This window comes from Haliotis rubra, unplaced genomic scaffold (assembly GCF_003918875.1).
Source record: "Haliotis rubra isolate DU_JTF1 unplaced genomic scaffold, ASM391887v1 Scf425, whole genome shotgun sequence".
Classification (NCBI taxonomy): Eukaryota; Metazoa; Mollusca; class Gastropoda; order Lepetellida; family Haliotidae; genus Haliotis; species Haliotis rubra.
The window spans coordinates 835,499-851,716 of NW_025767108.1; the positions used below are offsets into that span (position 1 = coordinate 835,499).

At 41.5% G+C, this 16,218-nt stretch overlaps 1 protein-coding gene across 1 annotated transcript in view; it reads left to right on the top strand.

Annotated features, from left to right (window-relative positions):
- The window catches only part of LOC124288796, a 318,833-nt gene that overhangs the window by 240,725 nt on the left and 61,890 nt on the right, over positions 1 to 16,218 (top strand). The window contains exons 25-26 of the mRNA XM_046725327.1: positions 6,622 to 6,861; positions 14,506 to 14,665. Of these exons, the coding sequence (XP_046581283.1) occupies positions 6,622 to 6,861; positions 14,506 to 14,665 (400 nt within the window). The remainder of the gene's footprint in view (positions 1 to 6,621; positions 6,862 to 14,505; positions 14,666 to 16,218) is intronic.

Below are 16,218 nucleotides of genomic sequence, written 5' to 3' on the forward strand. Positions count from 1 at the left end.
TCAGGACTCTCAGCAAGGACAGTGAAACTGAGAAGTAGAACTTGATACTCATTCATTGTCATGAACACTTTATACTGATGTGAAATGTTACTTTCAGATTAGAAAGAGGTGTTATTGGAATGAGTTTCAAATAAAACTTTCTAAAAGCTTTTTTTAATCTCATATGTTTTTTATTATCGTCACATCCATTGCCAAGTGTAAATTGAAATACATCTTGCACAATTTTGTAAGAAAGTTTGTTTTGTTCTTTATGTATATATTTTTCATTGTGTTTTTTTGTCGCACTTACGAATTGTAAATATTGTAAATAAAAAGCAAACAAAGTTCCTTTGTAAATGAAGTAGTCCTAAATAATTGACTACCCTTTAAAGTACCCAAATATTGGTGACGATTTATGGAGACAACTTAAGCGAGTGTTCACCCTATTTTCTCAGGCAAAGTAGTATAATATGAAGGGTGAAAAGCAGCCTTCATGGCCTGTGTCGATAGAGCACCTACCAGCAATGAATATAAGCTGTTTCAATTGAAACAATACCTATCTGGAGAAGCAGCTCAACTTATTGCAAAATTAGGGCATAGCGCTGCTGTTTATGACATTGCCTAACAATGGCTTGAAAGAAAATATGGGGGCACAAGAAGACATATTACCTTAGAGTTAGAGGAAATATCTAACTTCAAACCATTGAGTCCTGGAAATGCAAAGGATTTAGACAAATTTGCTGATCTGCTGGACATTGCAGTAGCTAGTTTTCGAGAGGCTGACAAAGTAGAGGAGTTAGGAGATGGATGTAGAAGTATATACATTGGGGGTACGAGATCACTTTTGACAGAAGCCTCTGTAAAGCGTTATTTCATAAATAAAGCTTTTATCAGGCACTTATAAGAATCTCATTTTCACTAAGGCAACCGATTTTTTCAGCAACCATTTTTTTTTCGACCTGACACCAAGGTTGCTCGAACATCCAATTAGGCATATAGAGTTGCTACAATATACAGGATACACTCTGACAAAAAAAAATGGCATAGCAAATCGCAGCAACTTTCCAAGAAATGGGCATTCAGTGCAGCAAATCGATCACACACCACCTCCTACTGGAAAACACACACGACAACAACCTTGTGTCCGATATCTCGACGGTAGACTATCTCGCCGGAAATCTCGAGGAAACCCACCTGCAACCACTCTCCGGTCTTCCAGCCTTTGTCGACGACCTCTACGTGTTTGGCTATCTATCACGCAAAGAGGTGCAAACTAGGAATTCCGCAGAACTAGTTTCTACCTAGTTTGCCTAGGTTCTGCCTAGTTCACACCTAGTTTGTACCTAGTTTGCCTAGTTCGCCTAGGTTCTGCCTAGTTTTCCATATAGACAATTGTGCAAATGCAGATATATAGTACAAACACAATGCCTCCGAAAAGACAACTATCGCAAGACCAAGTGGAGGAGATTCGCAAGATGCATGGACAAATCTCTGCACAAGAAACGAAACGATTTGGAATTGGTTCCAATCGACTACGCAAAATATGGAACACAGAAGAAGATATGCAAATAGGTACAAAGCCCATTTCTTCCTCCCCCGCTACAAATCCGAACTCCAGCACATCCGTATTGCCAACCGCAGAACTCTTGCTCACTGGCATGATAGCTCCAAATCTGACGTCGACCTCCAGCACAACCGTATTGCCTGCTGCAGATCCGTCGACTGCGCCCACCGTCCAGGATTTCTACGACCGCTCGGGGAGGCTCAAGCCCGCAACTGTGCATCTGCAAAAATACTAGGTGAGTTGTCGGAGGGTCTGTCTAGAAAACTATACAATTGGGGCAAGACCAGACTTTTTGCTGTCGGCTATGGAAAGAGTCTGTGGACTTGTACTTCTCGAGGTGGCATTGTGTTGTAGTTTCTATTCGTACGATTCTAGCTTTCTTTTTCTTTGGCGTTGTGCGAATGGGGCCTGGACTACACAGAGCTGGGCTTTGCTTTGTTGACAGATCTATATCTGCTACGGCACTGTCCATCCAATGCCCTTGTACGGGAATGTCTACATCGTCTTTTGGCGCTCCATTTTCGTTCAACACTTGTACATACAGGATAGTTCACTCGGTCCCACGATACATCTGTTTTGCAAACCTGTGGATGGCATAGATCCCTTCTGGAAAGTCTACACATTTCTGGATGGCTGGCGTTTTTGGTGGTGATACCTGGGCGATGGATTTCATAGCCATTTGTAGTTCTAGATATTCTTCGTATTCCAACATGTTCTCTATTTCCTCTCTTTTCCTGCGCTCGTCCAGATACTCCTTTCCCATAGGAGATGCCACTACCTGTATTTTCTTCCAACGAATCTCTTTGCAGGTTGTCGAAGAACGATCTTTTGGAGGATTCGATCTCGATTTGCAGGGTGTGTTCGTACACTTTGTCTCGAGAGAAATCCTTTTCTACCAACCAATACGTTTGCCGCTTGAAACAGTCTGTCTTCGTTCTGCTGTAGTCTAAACATTGCTCCTTTCGACTGTTGGCGATTGGAGGACGTTGTTTGTGGACGGTTGGTGATTCGGAAGCCGAGAATGCTATATCGGTCAGCTATTGCCCCTACTTTGTTTGTATCCATATTGCGGAGAGCATTTTCCACAAGCAGTTGGGATTGTCTTCATTTTTGGATGTATGCTGTGGCTTCTGCGAAACTGTCTTGCAGAGCTTCGATCTCCTTTTTGCGTAGTTGGCCTAGTTCCACTGTATCTCCTTCTACCGATAGGATGTCCACGCTGAATATTGGAACCCTTCCAAAACCGAAGTCTCCTATGGCCCAGTTGATGTTTTTTCCCCAGGATTCTGTGTTGGTTGGACGAATGTGTACTCCGAACACGCAGCCTGTTTTCGAATGTGCATACAACGCGACGAAGATCGTTTGCTGTGGACTGTCGGCTAGCACCAAACAGCAGTCTATCTTTTCTGCGAGACAAAGCCACTGCGTTGCTGGTGGTTGTACTATGAATAGCCCGTCGCCTGCTGGCGAAACCCGCTCCAACACGTCTTGCAAAACGTTTTCTGCTCTGTTGGTGGACATGTCTGTGTGTTGGCAGGCGTACAGTGACATTCCATGTGAGTGCAACCTCGTTGTTGTACGTGAAAGTTTTTCCGGAGATGCTCGTTTGGACAATCCACATAGTCGGCAAGATGGCCGCCAATCGGTACTCGGATTTCTCCGGCTTCGAAGTTGCAAACGACTTTGTTGTACGGCTTGGTGTGCATCGTTTTGCCAGACTTTGTTGTCTCTACCCACGTGCAAACATGGTTGCCGACCGAGTGGGTGTTGTCCAGGATGATGGGTTTTCCACTTTCGATAGCTTCCACGAGATCGCCTTGCTTGACAAATCCATGTTGGCTACAGAGGAATTGCATGAGCTGTTCGCGGTCTAGGACGCCAGAATAGTCTCGGCTGTAGTCAATGCTGTAGATCCTAGTCCGTTGCCTTGTAGTTTTGTTTCTGGATTGGACAATTTCACTTCGAGTCGGTCGATCGTGATTTCAGAAACGTCCACTTTGGCCACAAAGACTGCAAAAGGGGTTTCGTCGTTGTTTTGGGCTTTCCATGCCCGTAACGATTTCTGCTGGGTTTCGCTTTCTATCTTTTGGATCGTGCTGGCAATAGCTCCTGCACTCGTCTTTTGCACCGTGTGTAGAAGTGTCGCATACATTTTGGTTGCTTCGGTATGCTCTTTGTAGTTGGTGCATAGTATCCAGTGGAGTAGTCCGACGATTTTTTTCACGTTGACGTGTTCTCCTGTCGTATATTGGACGCTTCCCTTGTGCTGCACAATGTCTTTGCAAGATAGATAACCAAACACGTAGAGGTCGTCGACAAAGGCTGGAAGACCGGAGAGTGGTTGCAGGTGGGTTTCCTCGAGATTTCCGGCGAGATAGTCTACCGTCGAGATGTCGGACACAAGGTTGTTGTCATGCGTGTTTTCCAGTAGGAGGTGGTGTGTGATCGATTTGCTGCGCCGAATGCCCATTTCTTGCTGCGATTTGCTTTGCCATTTTGTTGTTGTCGGGGTGTATCCTGTATATTGTAGCAATTATGCCTAATTGGATGTTCGAGCAACCTTGGTGCCGGGTCGAAAAAAAAAATGGTTGCTGAAAAAATGGGTTGCCCTAGAGAAAATGAGATTCTTATCAAAGCACTGTCATCAGCGAAGACGAGAAAAGTACATAGAATAAGCGGTACAACAAGCCCCGCAAGCCTTCATTACGAAAACCAAAGAAATCATAGGAGATTCACATTAAATTGTTTTGTCAAGGCCAACATTATATAGGTTATACATAGCCAAGGAAAGTGTTGGTTTGCGGTCATAGTGACCAGGAAGTTGGCTGGGGATTCAAAAGTGGTATATACAATAGCGGAAGAGATTAGGGCCTGATAAAAGCTTTATTTATGAAATAACGCTTTACAAGGGCTTTTTGTCAAAAGTGATCTTGTATCCCCAGTGTATATACTACTGATGTCCCTATGCTCTTTTGTTAACACAGTTGACAGAAAGCATGATTACTCGTTACAAAAGGTGGATTTATGAACAACAGCGACAGGAGTCAGTTTGAGACCTTACAAGAATGGACATTGTTAGAGTCCAATTTTCAGACAATAGCAGTTGAATGTGGAATTGATGGTTGTAAAGCAGATCACAATCGATTTTTTCATGCCAAGCAGAGGACAAGTGGTGGTCCACCTGCAGAGACAACCTTTAGCAAACCATATTCGCCTCAAACTATAGGGTCAGAAGCTGGCAACCAAACAACAATGTCTACGTTAAAAGACACGTCAAATTATTTGGCGTTGAGAAGTATTCCTGTAATTTTGAAAAATGGAAACCGTTCTTTGACAGTTAACGCATTATTAGATGATTCTAGCACTCAAACGTACATCAACGACGATGTTGCTTCAGAGCTTCAGCTAGTGGGTGAATGTTCGACCATGAGAAGTGGAGGTACCAATGCTACGTAAGCAGCAATCAGTACCAGGTTTTGGATAGTGTCAGCTAGGGAGGAAATTCGAAGATGGGAGATGTTCTTGGTGTCGCAGAAGAAAGGCCAAGCCTACACATCAAATCATGGCCGAACTACAGCCTGTGAGAGTGCAAGCCTCATGACGGGCATTTGAACAAGTAGGGGTGGATTATACAGGTCCATTTATTACTCTTCAGGGTCGTGGCAGGAGTAGGCAAAAGAGATATCTTTGCCTGTTTACTTGTTTAGCAACCAGAGATGTTCACCTTGAGATTGCCTTTGGGTTACATTCGTATTCTTTTTTGAGAGCATTGTCTCGTATGGCCGACAGACGTGGAATGCCCAAACTGATTATATCAGATAATGGCACAGAGAGTTTACTCAAAACGCATCTCGTTCAGTTAATGTTTATGGAATTTAAAAAACATTCATGGAAGCGCATAGACTCTGACTGCACGAGATTTGCCTGCGCGTGAACTACACACGCTCCCAGATTTCATATGTTAGAATTATAATTCAATTCGGTTTTCAACTTCGCTGATACCACACGTAAATTAAGAGTTAGGTTAGAAAGTCAGTCAGTTGTTAGATATTCATAAATTAGCTTAGACAATCAGTGGGGTTTAGTTAGTAAAGAAAGTTAGAAGTTAGATATTCAGGGTTAGATTAGTTTAGTATTAGTCGGGTTATGAAAATTAATAGAGTTAGAATTTAGTTATATGTGGGGTTAGTGAAATTAGTTAAATTCTTAGAAATTCATCAACGCAAAAGTTTACACATTCAGTTAGTTCTTCACATATTCGTTTTTTACCCATAAGTGTTATCATATTTAGTTCTTCAGTTCCTCATTAGAAATAATTGTTATCTCGTTTAGTTCCTCAGTTTTACATTGTGAACAATAAGTGTTATCACGTTTAGTTCATTAGATTAAGTTAGCAAATTTACGTTTCCACAAAAAAAAGTCAGAACAATTTCAATTTCTTTTTAAAAAATCGATAATAAAATGATTATGAACATTGTTAGGAAGATCCTTAATAGTTTGACCACTGACATATTTATCCCTTGCGATGGAAAAATCAAAAGTCAAGCAGGAGGACATGCTTGGCCGTGATTCTTTCGTCACAAGGGATGCAGAATGGATTATCTTCGCCTTTTAGCATATACTCAAGAGTATATCTTGTATGACCAATACGACATCGTCGAATATTGACCTCTTCATATCTGGACTGACAAAGTAGGTGTTACCAATATAGGGTTTTATTGTATGTCATTCATTGATACCTGCTTGAGTGTCCCACTTCTATAAGAAAATAGAACAGCGTATGGCAGAAGAAGTGTATTGACATTAAGGTTAAAACTTTTATGGCTGTAGAACAAGGACGTTTTGTCACTTAAACCGCGGATAGCTCGTTGATTCGGTTACTGGAATTGCCCAACGTGACAGTAAGGCATCATGAGTAAAGAAGCGATTTCTTGATAGTAACATAAATCTTCATGCAGCTTTACAAAGAGGTTTAGGACTTGATACTTTTCTATACAGTCAAACGTTTAATGAAGATGTTCTAACAAAAGAACATAGCATAGTCTTGTATGCCATTCTTACATATATTGCCATTTCAGACACGAATACATCGGAGCTTCGACTGCTGTTTGGTATTGGTGACTCAGAATTTGGAATTCTTAACCTTCACAGCATGGCATTAAGTTTTGTGGCTGTTGAGAGATACGGTGGAATAGTTGATCATCTCGTCTACAATCAGAGGGATCAGTTTGTTTATTTCACCACACAGTCCCCAGCCGCAATCGGGAGAGTAAAAATGAATGGACTTGACCAGGAATTGCTCTTCCAATTCCAGAAAGGTATGTCAACAATCTCTTCAGGAAAGAAATCAGCTTCTAGTTAATTTCTTGTTGTTGTTGTCTGGGTGTTAACCATGTTTGTCTAGTTCTTAATTGTAGTTTTCAAACTGTATTCATGTCATCGCAAAGAAACTACAAATAATCATAACGGTATTGATATGTTGCCAGTTGCTTCTTGTTCTAAGTGTCTCCTATGGTCCCAAAAGGAATTCCTAGAATGAAATACCAGGGAGCTGTTCTGAAGGATACAATACTTAATTTCACACGTTTTCAGACGTACCCATAAAGCTTGATTTTAAAAATGAATGTATATGAATGAATGATTATGTATTATTTCTACTTATATCGACAGTAAGAGGAATGTGCAGATACAGATGCTTTGTTTGCAGGAGAGCAACTGTGTAGCTTTGTGTAATGGTGATAATACATTTTTTTACTTTCTGAAAGGTTATTCAGTTGTGCCCTTACTCAAGATTTTACTATGGTCTTATAGTATCTTACAATGCATTCAGATAGACTCAGTTTAGCTCATGCTTTGTAGCTGGGCCCGTGGTGAACTTCAGTGTTATATAATGTATTATAATAATAATTCTTAAGGAAAATATTAACCTGAAATGTCGATTATGTAATGAATTTACAGAGACTGTCCAACACCTTGTCAGTGGATGCCCTTCGTTGGCACAAACAGCATATCTTAAACGACATGATGGTATGGCTTGTTGTTTCTACTATCGTCTTCGCCTGTGGCTTTGACTCCGAGGTCTATCCATGGTATGACCCTGAACACGTCCAGGGCGTCATGGAAAATGATGCTTTTAAACTTCTGTGGAATAGGCCCATATACAGCCTCAGGAGAATTCAGCCAACAAACCCGATCTTGTCCTTTTTGATAAAGCCAATAAATTTATTTATATCATTGAATTTTTTGTCCCTTTTGACAGCAACGCGATTGGCGAAGATTCAGGAAAAGCATGATATATGGTCGATTCCAACGAAAAGTGTGCACAGCTAGGTACAAGGGGTCCAAAATAGAATTGCTTGCACCTTGTAATTCCTTTTACCAATGTAAAGTCAACATATTTGCCTCGTGAAAATCAGTTGCCATCACTGATCTCTAAAAGTGATAAGTTAGTGCACGCACACAATATGTTAATGACTATAGAAATTCTGAAGCCAAATCATGGTTTCTTTCATGTTTTATAACCTCAAGCTTTACGAAAATAGAACCATTTTGGTACCTTTGTTTGATGTAAGTGAGATATCACCACATAGTGTTCTTTTCACAAACAAATAATTATTCATATCTATCTTATTCATCTGAGAGACAACGGGTGGAACTTTCGGTAATAACAACAAATTTGAAAATGCATCAAAAACTAAATTTTCGGTGGAAGATAAAAACAATGTACTTGTAGGTGACAAATACCACATAATCCACTAGGCACATAAAGAAACTGTGCATACAAAAATTTTAAATCTAAGTTTATCAAACCTGTGTAGACACATAAGGATTTAAACTCAGAGATCAGTGACATGTATCCAACATGCATGCAGGTGCCACGTTCCGTGACGTCAGTGGGTTCGTCCTTGAGACGTTCAATACGTAGTTGCACTTGCATTCCGGGAAAGAGAAACAGAGCAAATGAATGCCACACAATACTGTCACTTTGGAAAGCTCAACCCCTGCCCTTGCGATCGTTCAAAAAATTTAACGGCTATTGAAACGCATAGCATGCCAAGGCTCACGTCTGCACAACGTCATGAGGCCATTAGGATGGTCCGTGGGGGAATGTCTCAACGAAAAGTGGCTGTACATTTCCACTGCCACCGGAACACCATTTCTGCACTGGTGAGACGCTACCAGAACACAAATGACGTCCCGCCTATACGGCCTATCCTGACACAACGTCATCGACAAGCTCGCCGAATGTGGTGCCGAAATCATGTCCTCAGACCCTTGTTTTGGTGGAGAAAAGTTGTTTTTACAGATGAGTCCAGGTTTAAGATATCCCATAGTGATGGACGTCAACGTGCCTATAGACGCGTGGGAGAACGTTATGTACAGGCCTGTGTCTTGGAGAGGAATCGCTTTGGTGGTGGTTTCGTGATGATTTGGGGTGGAATAACAGCACGCCAAAGAACTCCTGGTGATTGTCCAGGGCAACTTAACTGGTGTGGACTACAAGGATCAGATTCTTCGACCTGTGGTAATTCCTTTTCTGCAACGTCATGGCCCTGGGTTAACATTCCAACAGGATAATGCCCGCGCTTATACGGCAAGGGTTGCTATGGATTTCTTGCAACACCACAACGTTGACTTACTGCCTTGGCCTGCAAATTCACCGGATCTCTCCCCGATAGAGCATGTGTGGGACGAGATAGATCGACGTCTACGCCGTCTTCCTCATCGGCCAGATAACCTCCTTGACCTTGCAACAGAACTTGAGAGAATCTGGCGTGACATCCCACAAGCCTTCCTTGCACGTTTGATAGGCTCTATGCGTCGTCGATGCACTGCTGTTCTCAATGCCGATGGTGGAAGCTCACCCGTTATTGAGCTTGTGACATGGTCGTTTGACCCCTGTGCCGCTTGTGGACTCGTGACGTCATTGTGATTGACTTTTCAATTGAATTCTCCCGACTTGTTATGGTCTCAGGATCCCTCCATTAAAGTTTATATGTACCTTTGACATTGCTATCGTACTTATCAACTGGGATAATATTTTGACAATGCACAGTTTCTTTATGTGGTTAGTATATTTCATAAATGTCTAAACATGTCAAACTAAATCATAGCTGGTTTATTAAAACATCGAACAGTTTGGAAATTGTTTATCTAAGTGCATAGGACATGTGAATAAAGTTTAAGGCCGGTTTAGGCTTTCTCTTTGTTCTGTCTCAGTCTATGTCGGAAAGTAGCAATTTCATTTTAACTGATGGAAATATACTTCTCATCAAAAGTTTAGTCTCACTAGAAACACTCACTATATGTGAGTATGTACATATGTATATATACTTGGAAAACCACTTGCAAACCTTATGCAGATGAATTGCACGAGGATCATGCATCAAATTGCTGAAAAGCATGTGCAAATATCGTACATGTGAATAGCTGCATTTTGGTGTAAATTGTGTTCAGAATTCGCCAATTTGCACTAATTTTTATCATTTATTGAACTCATGACAATAAGGTTTTCAATGTTACAAATTTGTTTTACAATACATCAGTTCATGTGTAAACAGTTCCTTTAAACAGTATGGAATATTTTGCAAAATTTAGTTTAAAACAGTCGCCTGAAGTAAGTGGCTATATTTACACTGGTGAGTCTAAAATGTTGATGAGAAGTATAGAAATTGAACTAAAGTCAATACACCTTGAATTTTATTTACCAAATGTTTCAACTGACATTTGTATTCAAAGAAAGCACTTCACAAATGTTTAAAACGCTTGAACTATTACCGTATACCATAAACCATAATGTAGAGATAAACATGTCACTAAAACAATCAATGCATTATGCGTCTTCCTGAACTATAACTCTGCTTTAATTACCCATATTTTGCAATGACAATTGCTATTAGATAGACATTTACAGAAAGTTTCAACTACAAAAACGAGCTACCTGCGAATAAGACATACCTTTGACAAATCTAACTACTAAACCCATGCAACTAACTTCTACTACAGTCTAAATTATCCTATGTTCGCAAGTGCATCGGTGACAGCCCTGAACAAGACTTACAACTTCAAACACACTAACTGATGTTACCTACAAATACGGAATGTTACCAGCGAAAACACATGTTACGAACGAATCAACCGTTGATCGCGTGATATCATGCAAACTTTTACTTTTATCACCAATATCAACTTGTTGTCTGACATTTCAATCAAAAATAATTCATTATATCACTATAATAACGTCTAAACCACGAACTGCAGTGCATCCCTGAACAGAACATTTTTATTGAACGCTCAGTTATGTAGCCATTTGAAATTCCAAGGAACCATTTCAATCTATCAATAGACAGTTCTGCGTACCTAATCAGTTGACTTATGATCTGCAATAATTGTTTTCAGTATAAATTATGTTTTAGTAGCGTATTGTGTTCTCTATTTCATTTTGTTAACAACGAATACATGTTACGTACAAATACCGTGAGCCACAACCGGGGAAATCCCAGCGGGACACCATGTCTTACCATTTGAGCCCCCATGTCAATTCCACTTGCAGTCTGAGGCTTTTTGTTACAATAATAAGTTGGTTAGTTGTAACAAGTGTCATATGCATCCTATGTTATTGTGACATGGGTATATTTATATACTGAGTCAAAAAAGAAACTTTAAAAGAACAAGAGATGGTAAGATGGTTAAATTGTTATTATTTCATTGCCGAGATCTGTGTGATGTACTCGATACACTGACAGTGCCATAATCAGTTCCATTAGGCTACACCGCCGTTCCAAAACATGGGTATACAGAATGTCAAGTCACAAGAATAAACATGCGAAATTTCTCAGTTCAATATCGTGTATGGCCGCCCCGCGCATTCACCACTGCCAAACACCGTCTCCTCATCGACTGCCTGATGCTTGTGAACACGTGGTTGGGGATTCTGCGCCATTGCTCTTGCAAGGCAGCGCCAAGTTCCTGCAAATTCTGAGGTTGGTTCCTAAGACCACGAAGCCTTCTCCCAAGTGCATCCCAAAACGTGGCCTATTGGATTAAGGTCAGGGGACCTCGATGGCCAGTCCATGACGTTGATTCCAGCGTTTTGAAGGAAATTTCGTGTCAACATCGCGGTATGCGGCCGAGCATTATCATGCTGGAAATGTAGACCTGGGCCATGAGCCGCTATGAAAGGAACGAGTTCAGGGGTGAGCACCTGGTCGCGGTAAGCAGCAGCTGTGAGATTTCCACGGATGACCAGAAGTCGGGAACGGTTGTTCCCACAGAAAGCACCCCACACCATGCAACTTCCGCCCCCGAATCTGTCGACTTCCTGTACACAACATTGGGCATACCGTTCACGACGTCGTCTCCAGACACTATGCCTGCCGTCCGCGAATCTGAGGGTAAACCTGGATTCATCGCTAAAGACGACTCGATTCCAGTCTCTCTGGGTCCATCGGAGGTGACGTTGGGCCCACAGCAGATGTTGACGATGATGAAACGGCGTCAATATTGGCCCACGATATGGACGTCGAGAATGGAGATTGGCAGCCCGCAACCGATTTCGAATGGTCTGTGAGGACAGTCGACCATTAAACATCTCAGCCCTGGTTCGTGTAGCCGGCAAAAATCTGTCACGTAGGTGACGTAGGACGATTTGACGGTCTTCTGCTCGTGACGTCACACGTAAACGACCCGACCTTGGGCGATCAGAAGTGGTGCCAGTTTGTTGTAGACGACCTCGCAAGTCATACACAGTACGACGGCTGCATCCCATTGCTCTTGCGACGTCAATAACTGATCTTCCCGCTTGCAACATGCCAACGGCACGTTCACGTTGCACATTTGACAATCGTGGCATTTCAAGTACCGTTAGAACTGTGGTTTAAAAGTGTTTTTTCAATTCCTGAGGCCAATGCAAACACGTGCATATGAAGAAAACTTCGATGCGAAGATCGCGTGATCCACTGCACGTGCAAAACCTGATTTGGCACTAACGTCATTTGCAAGACGAATGGATGGGTTTGAGTGGGTTTTGCTAACGTTTTTTTAGAGTCGAAAGATAGGGATCCCATTTCGGATACATAGATGAATCATCAGAGAAAAATTATTCATTATTTTTCAAATTACATTTTGTGAAGTTTCTTTTTTGACTCAGTATATAACATTCTTACAGAAAATGTAAAATACACTTACTAATCACCCAGATATTGTCTGGTCTCATCTTCGATGACTTCTAAATGGAACACATGTCACGTGTTGTCATTCCACCAATCTATTTAAATGTGATCAGTTGTTGGTATGTAACATTTGGGAGTTAAAATTTACCTACGAATACAGGTTATTTTGTGTGATATCTTCGTAAAAACAGCACAAAAAATGTTCAGATGTGACACACGTATACCTTGTGGCCCTTTGCACTTGGACTTAGGATATCATTGACTAATGTGTTCATCTGTCGAAACAGCAACATATTTAATTGTATTTGTAGGAAACGTGAATTTTTTACCAAATCAGACCTTGTTTTTTTAACATTTTTTTAGATTTTGTAAGAAATATTATGTAACGCCATTGCATTTGAGTACTTTACATATTAACGCTGTAAAAAGTAATACAAAACATAACCTTGTGTTGCATTTACATAAATTGACAGAATCATTGAAAACTGTATTCGTAGGTAACGCAAATAAATACCACTTGAAAACAAATTACCAAAATTACGAATTAAGCCCTAGACAAAAGCATTTCAGGGGATTTATTCACGAAATATTTGGCAATTAGATTAATAAACTGCTGTTCATCCAGTTTGACTAGTATTTAATACACTACATGTTTTCAACAAAACATTTGTAAAATATAAGTCTCCCATAAGCTTAATTTGTAATAAAGAATAGTCATGTTATATATGGCCCGAATCGTCTCACTTGTGCCGATGTGATGGGCACCCCGAAATAAGTGAAGATAGTAATGCTAAATGGTTAGGGCCCAAGCATGCTGTGTACACTTTTCCTGAATGTGCCAGGATCACCCGAGCCCTCTCTGCTGCATTCTTCATCTAAATCTGTAAAATATAATATGGATTCTTATATTGCACTAAACTCCACACCAAAGTGTGCTCAAAGCGCTAACAGAGTTCCGCAGTTTAGTATCATCCCAGATAACCCAAGCTGCCTGTAAGGCGCAAGAAGTTTGACTTTTCCCACCGTGTACCCTTTATCTGCAGGGTGAACAGAGGCAATACTGAACAAAGTCACTTGCCTAAGGTGAGACCACATTGAGGCGCAGGACAGAAGTCCGAGAAACTCTCAGGAGTCAAGCTGCCAAACAGGATCACCCATCCAAAGTCTCTCCGCGCCCAGCGATGCAACTGATTTGTGACCTGAGCTCTACGCACAGGGGCACACACCACCTCAATTTACAACACATACTTTTTTTCACATAATGAGCTGCTAAATTATGGATAAAATCTCAAAGATAGACATTTACCACAATACAAACGTTGAAATGATTTAAATCGTCAAAGTTGTTGTTTTAGAGCGTATAAGGAAAAAGAAAATAAGACTTTAAAATACAAGAGACTGAAAAATTTAATTTATGAAAAAACAGATCTTAGACCCCACTAGAATCAAACTTATCAATACCTTAGTTGGTTCTTAGCTTGTGTTCTTGGAACAGCAATGTCTCCATTCATAAGTTAGTCTATCTCCCAAACCCTGAGAATATGCTTAAAAACTCCAACTCAAGTCGAGAGCGACTGAGTATGTCTAGATTACATCAGTCCTAGAGGATGTCAAAATCACAAGCGACGTGCTAGCTTGGGGTTTTTTATCAGTTAACCAGTTTTACCAGTCCAGCGGTGTTTAATACTGATGTGAATGAGCACCACTGATACCCCTGGAACCCTTGTCTAAACTTAATAAATGCAAGCTGTGGGAGATGTTACCAATAACGTTGTTCTACCTTTCAAACAGAGATTGTGATTACCGGTCTAGACATAGACAGTGCCTCTGACCTCTTGTTCTACACAACGTCTTCTGGGGTGCTTTCAACCCTTCACGTCATATCTGGTGCTGAACTGATACTCCTAGCCAACCTCACCCAACCACGAGGACTTCGGGTGAACCAACAATTGTGAGTCTCTTTGTTATCAACTTAAACATTCAATGTAAAGAACTATTACATACTCAGCAGCAAAAAACAACGCCAGTAAGAATTCAAAATTAGATAGGCACTGTAATCAAATCATTACAGAAATGGACATAGTAAGCGGATCAAAAACATTTTTTGTATACAATATCTTGCACTCCATTCAGACTCTTGACTTCAGTATCTAGTGTGACCACCACGAGCTATGCATGGAGTGAATCAATCGATTGATGAAGGCCACTGGCACCTTGAACCACACTCTGAGAAAGGCCTGTGTTCGGCGCAATAAATTGGCTGTGTTCGGCCTTGATATGACATTATTCAGTCTTCTCTGAATTTCATCCCAAAGATGTTCAGTTGGGTTTAAATCAGGACCAAGGGGTGGCCAGTGCATAATGTTGACACCGTTCTCTTGTAGAAAGTCCCTTGTAGCTCTGGCAGTATGGGCCCGGGGGCTATCATGCTGGAAAATGTTGTTCTGGTGACGTGCGAAATGTGTTATGACGTGGGGTCTCAGAGCTTGGTCGATGTAGCGCACTGCTTTGATGCCGCCTCCTCTCCCTGGACCAAGGTTCTGGAACACCACAGGACCCACTCTCTGGTTCAGGCCTATTCCAAACCATACCATGATGCTTGCACCTCCCCATGACTCTCTTTCCATAACACATTGGTCTGAGTAACACGGGCCACGTTATCACCATATTCTTGTTCTGCCATCTGCACTTGATACGCAGTACCGACTCTCATCTGTGAACAGAACAGTTCTCCATTGTCTGTATCGCCAGTTTTGGTGTTGTAGGGCAAACTGTAGACGTTCATGCTGATGACGAGGGGTGAGGATAGGTCCACGGTAAGGTCTACGGCAATGGAGGTTCCCGCTGTTAAGACGTCGGCGTACTGTATCAGTACTGATTGGTCTTCCGTGTGTTTCCACTGTCTGGCGTGCTGTTTCGGATGCCTGTATGAAGGGATTCTGTACATGCGGTCTTGTCGTCTTGTGGTCACCCTTGGTCTGCCAGTACGGGGGCGATCATTTGTGGTGTTGGTGGCCCGAAATCGTTGCTGCATCCTGTGTATTGTCCGAACGTTGACCTGGAAGTGATTGGCAACGGCTTGTGCAGTGTGGCCAGCTTCAAGTCTTCCTGGCAGCTGGTTCCTCTGAGTTGTCGTGACGTTGTAATGTTAATGTTTCAAACATGTTTGGGGGTCCATTTTATAGGGCTGGTCCTTGTGAACAGCACGTGCAGCATGAGTTGAATGAAAAACATGGACAACACCGTACCATCTTCAAGGTCTAGGTTGCGCTTTTGAGATCATTTCCTGAGTTTGGGAAGGAATGTCTTTGCTCAGGTACTGTTGGATATGTTGTCAAAAATATGCCATCAAAACATTAAATGAGTTTACAGTTGTCAGTTCTGCGAAGGAAAATTCCAACCTGACGTTTCTTTTGCTGCTTAGTATATTTTCACCGCTGAAAATTCAGCAAAGACTTATTTAGAGTTTGCACAAGAAAATGGTCTCTTATGTTATTTGGACAT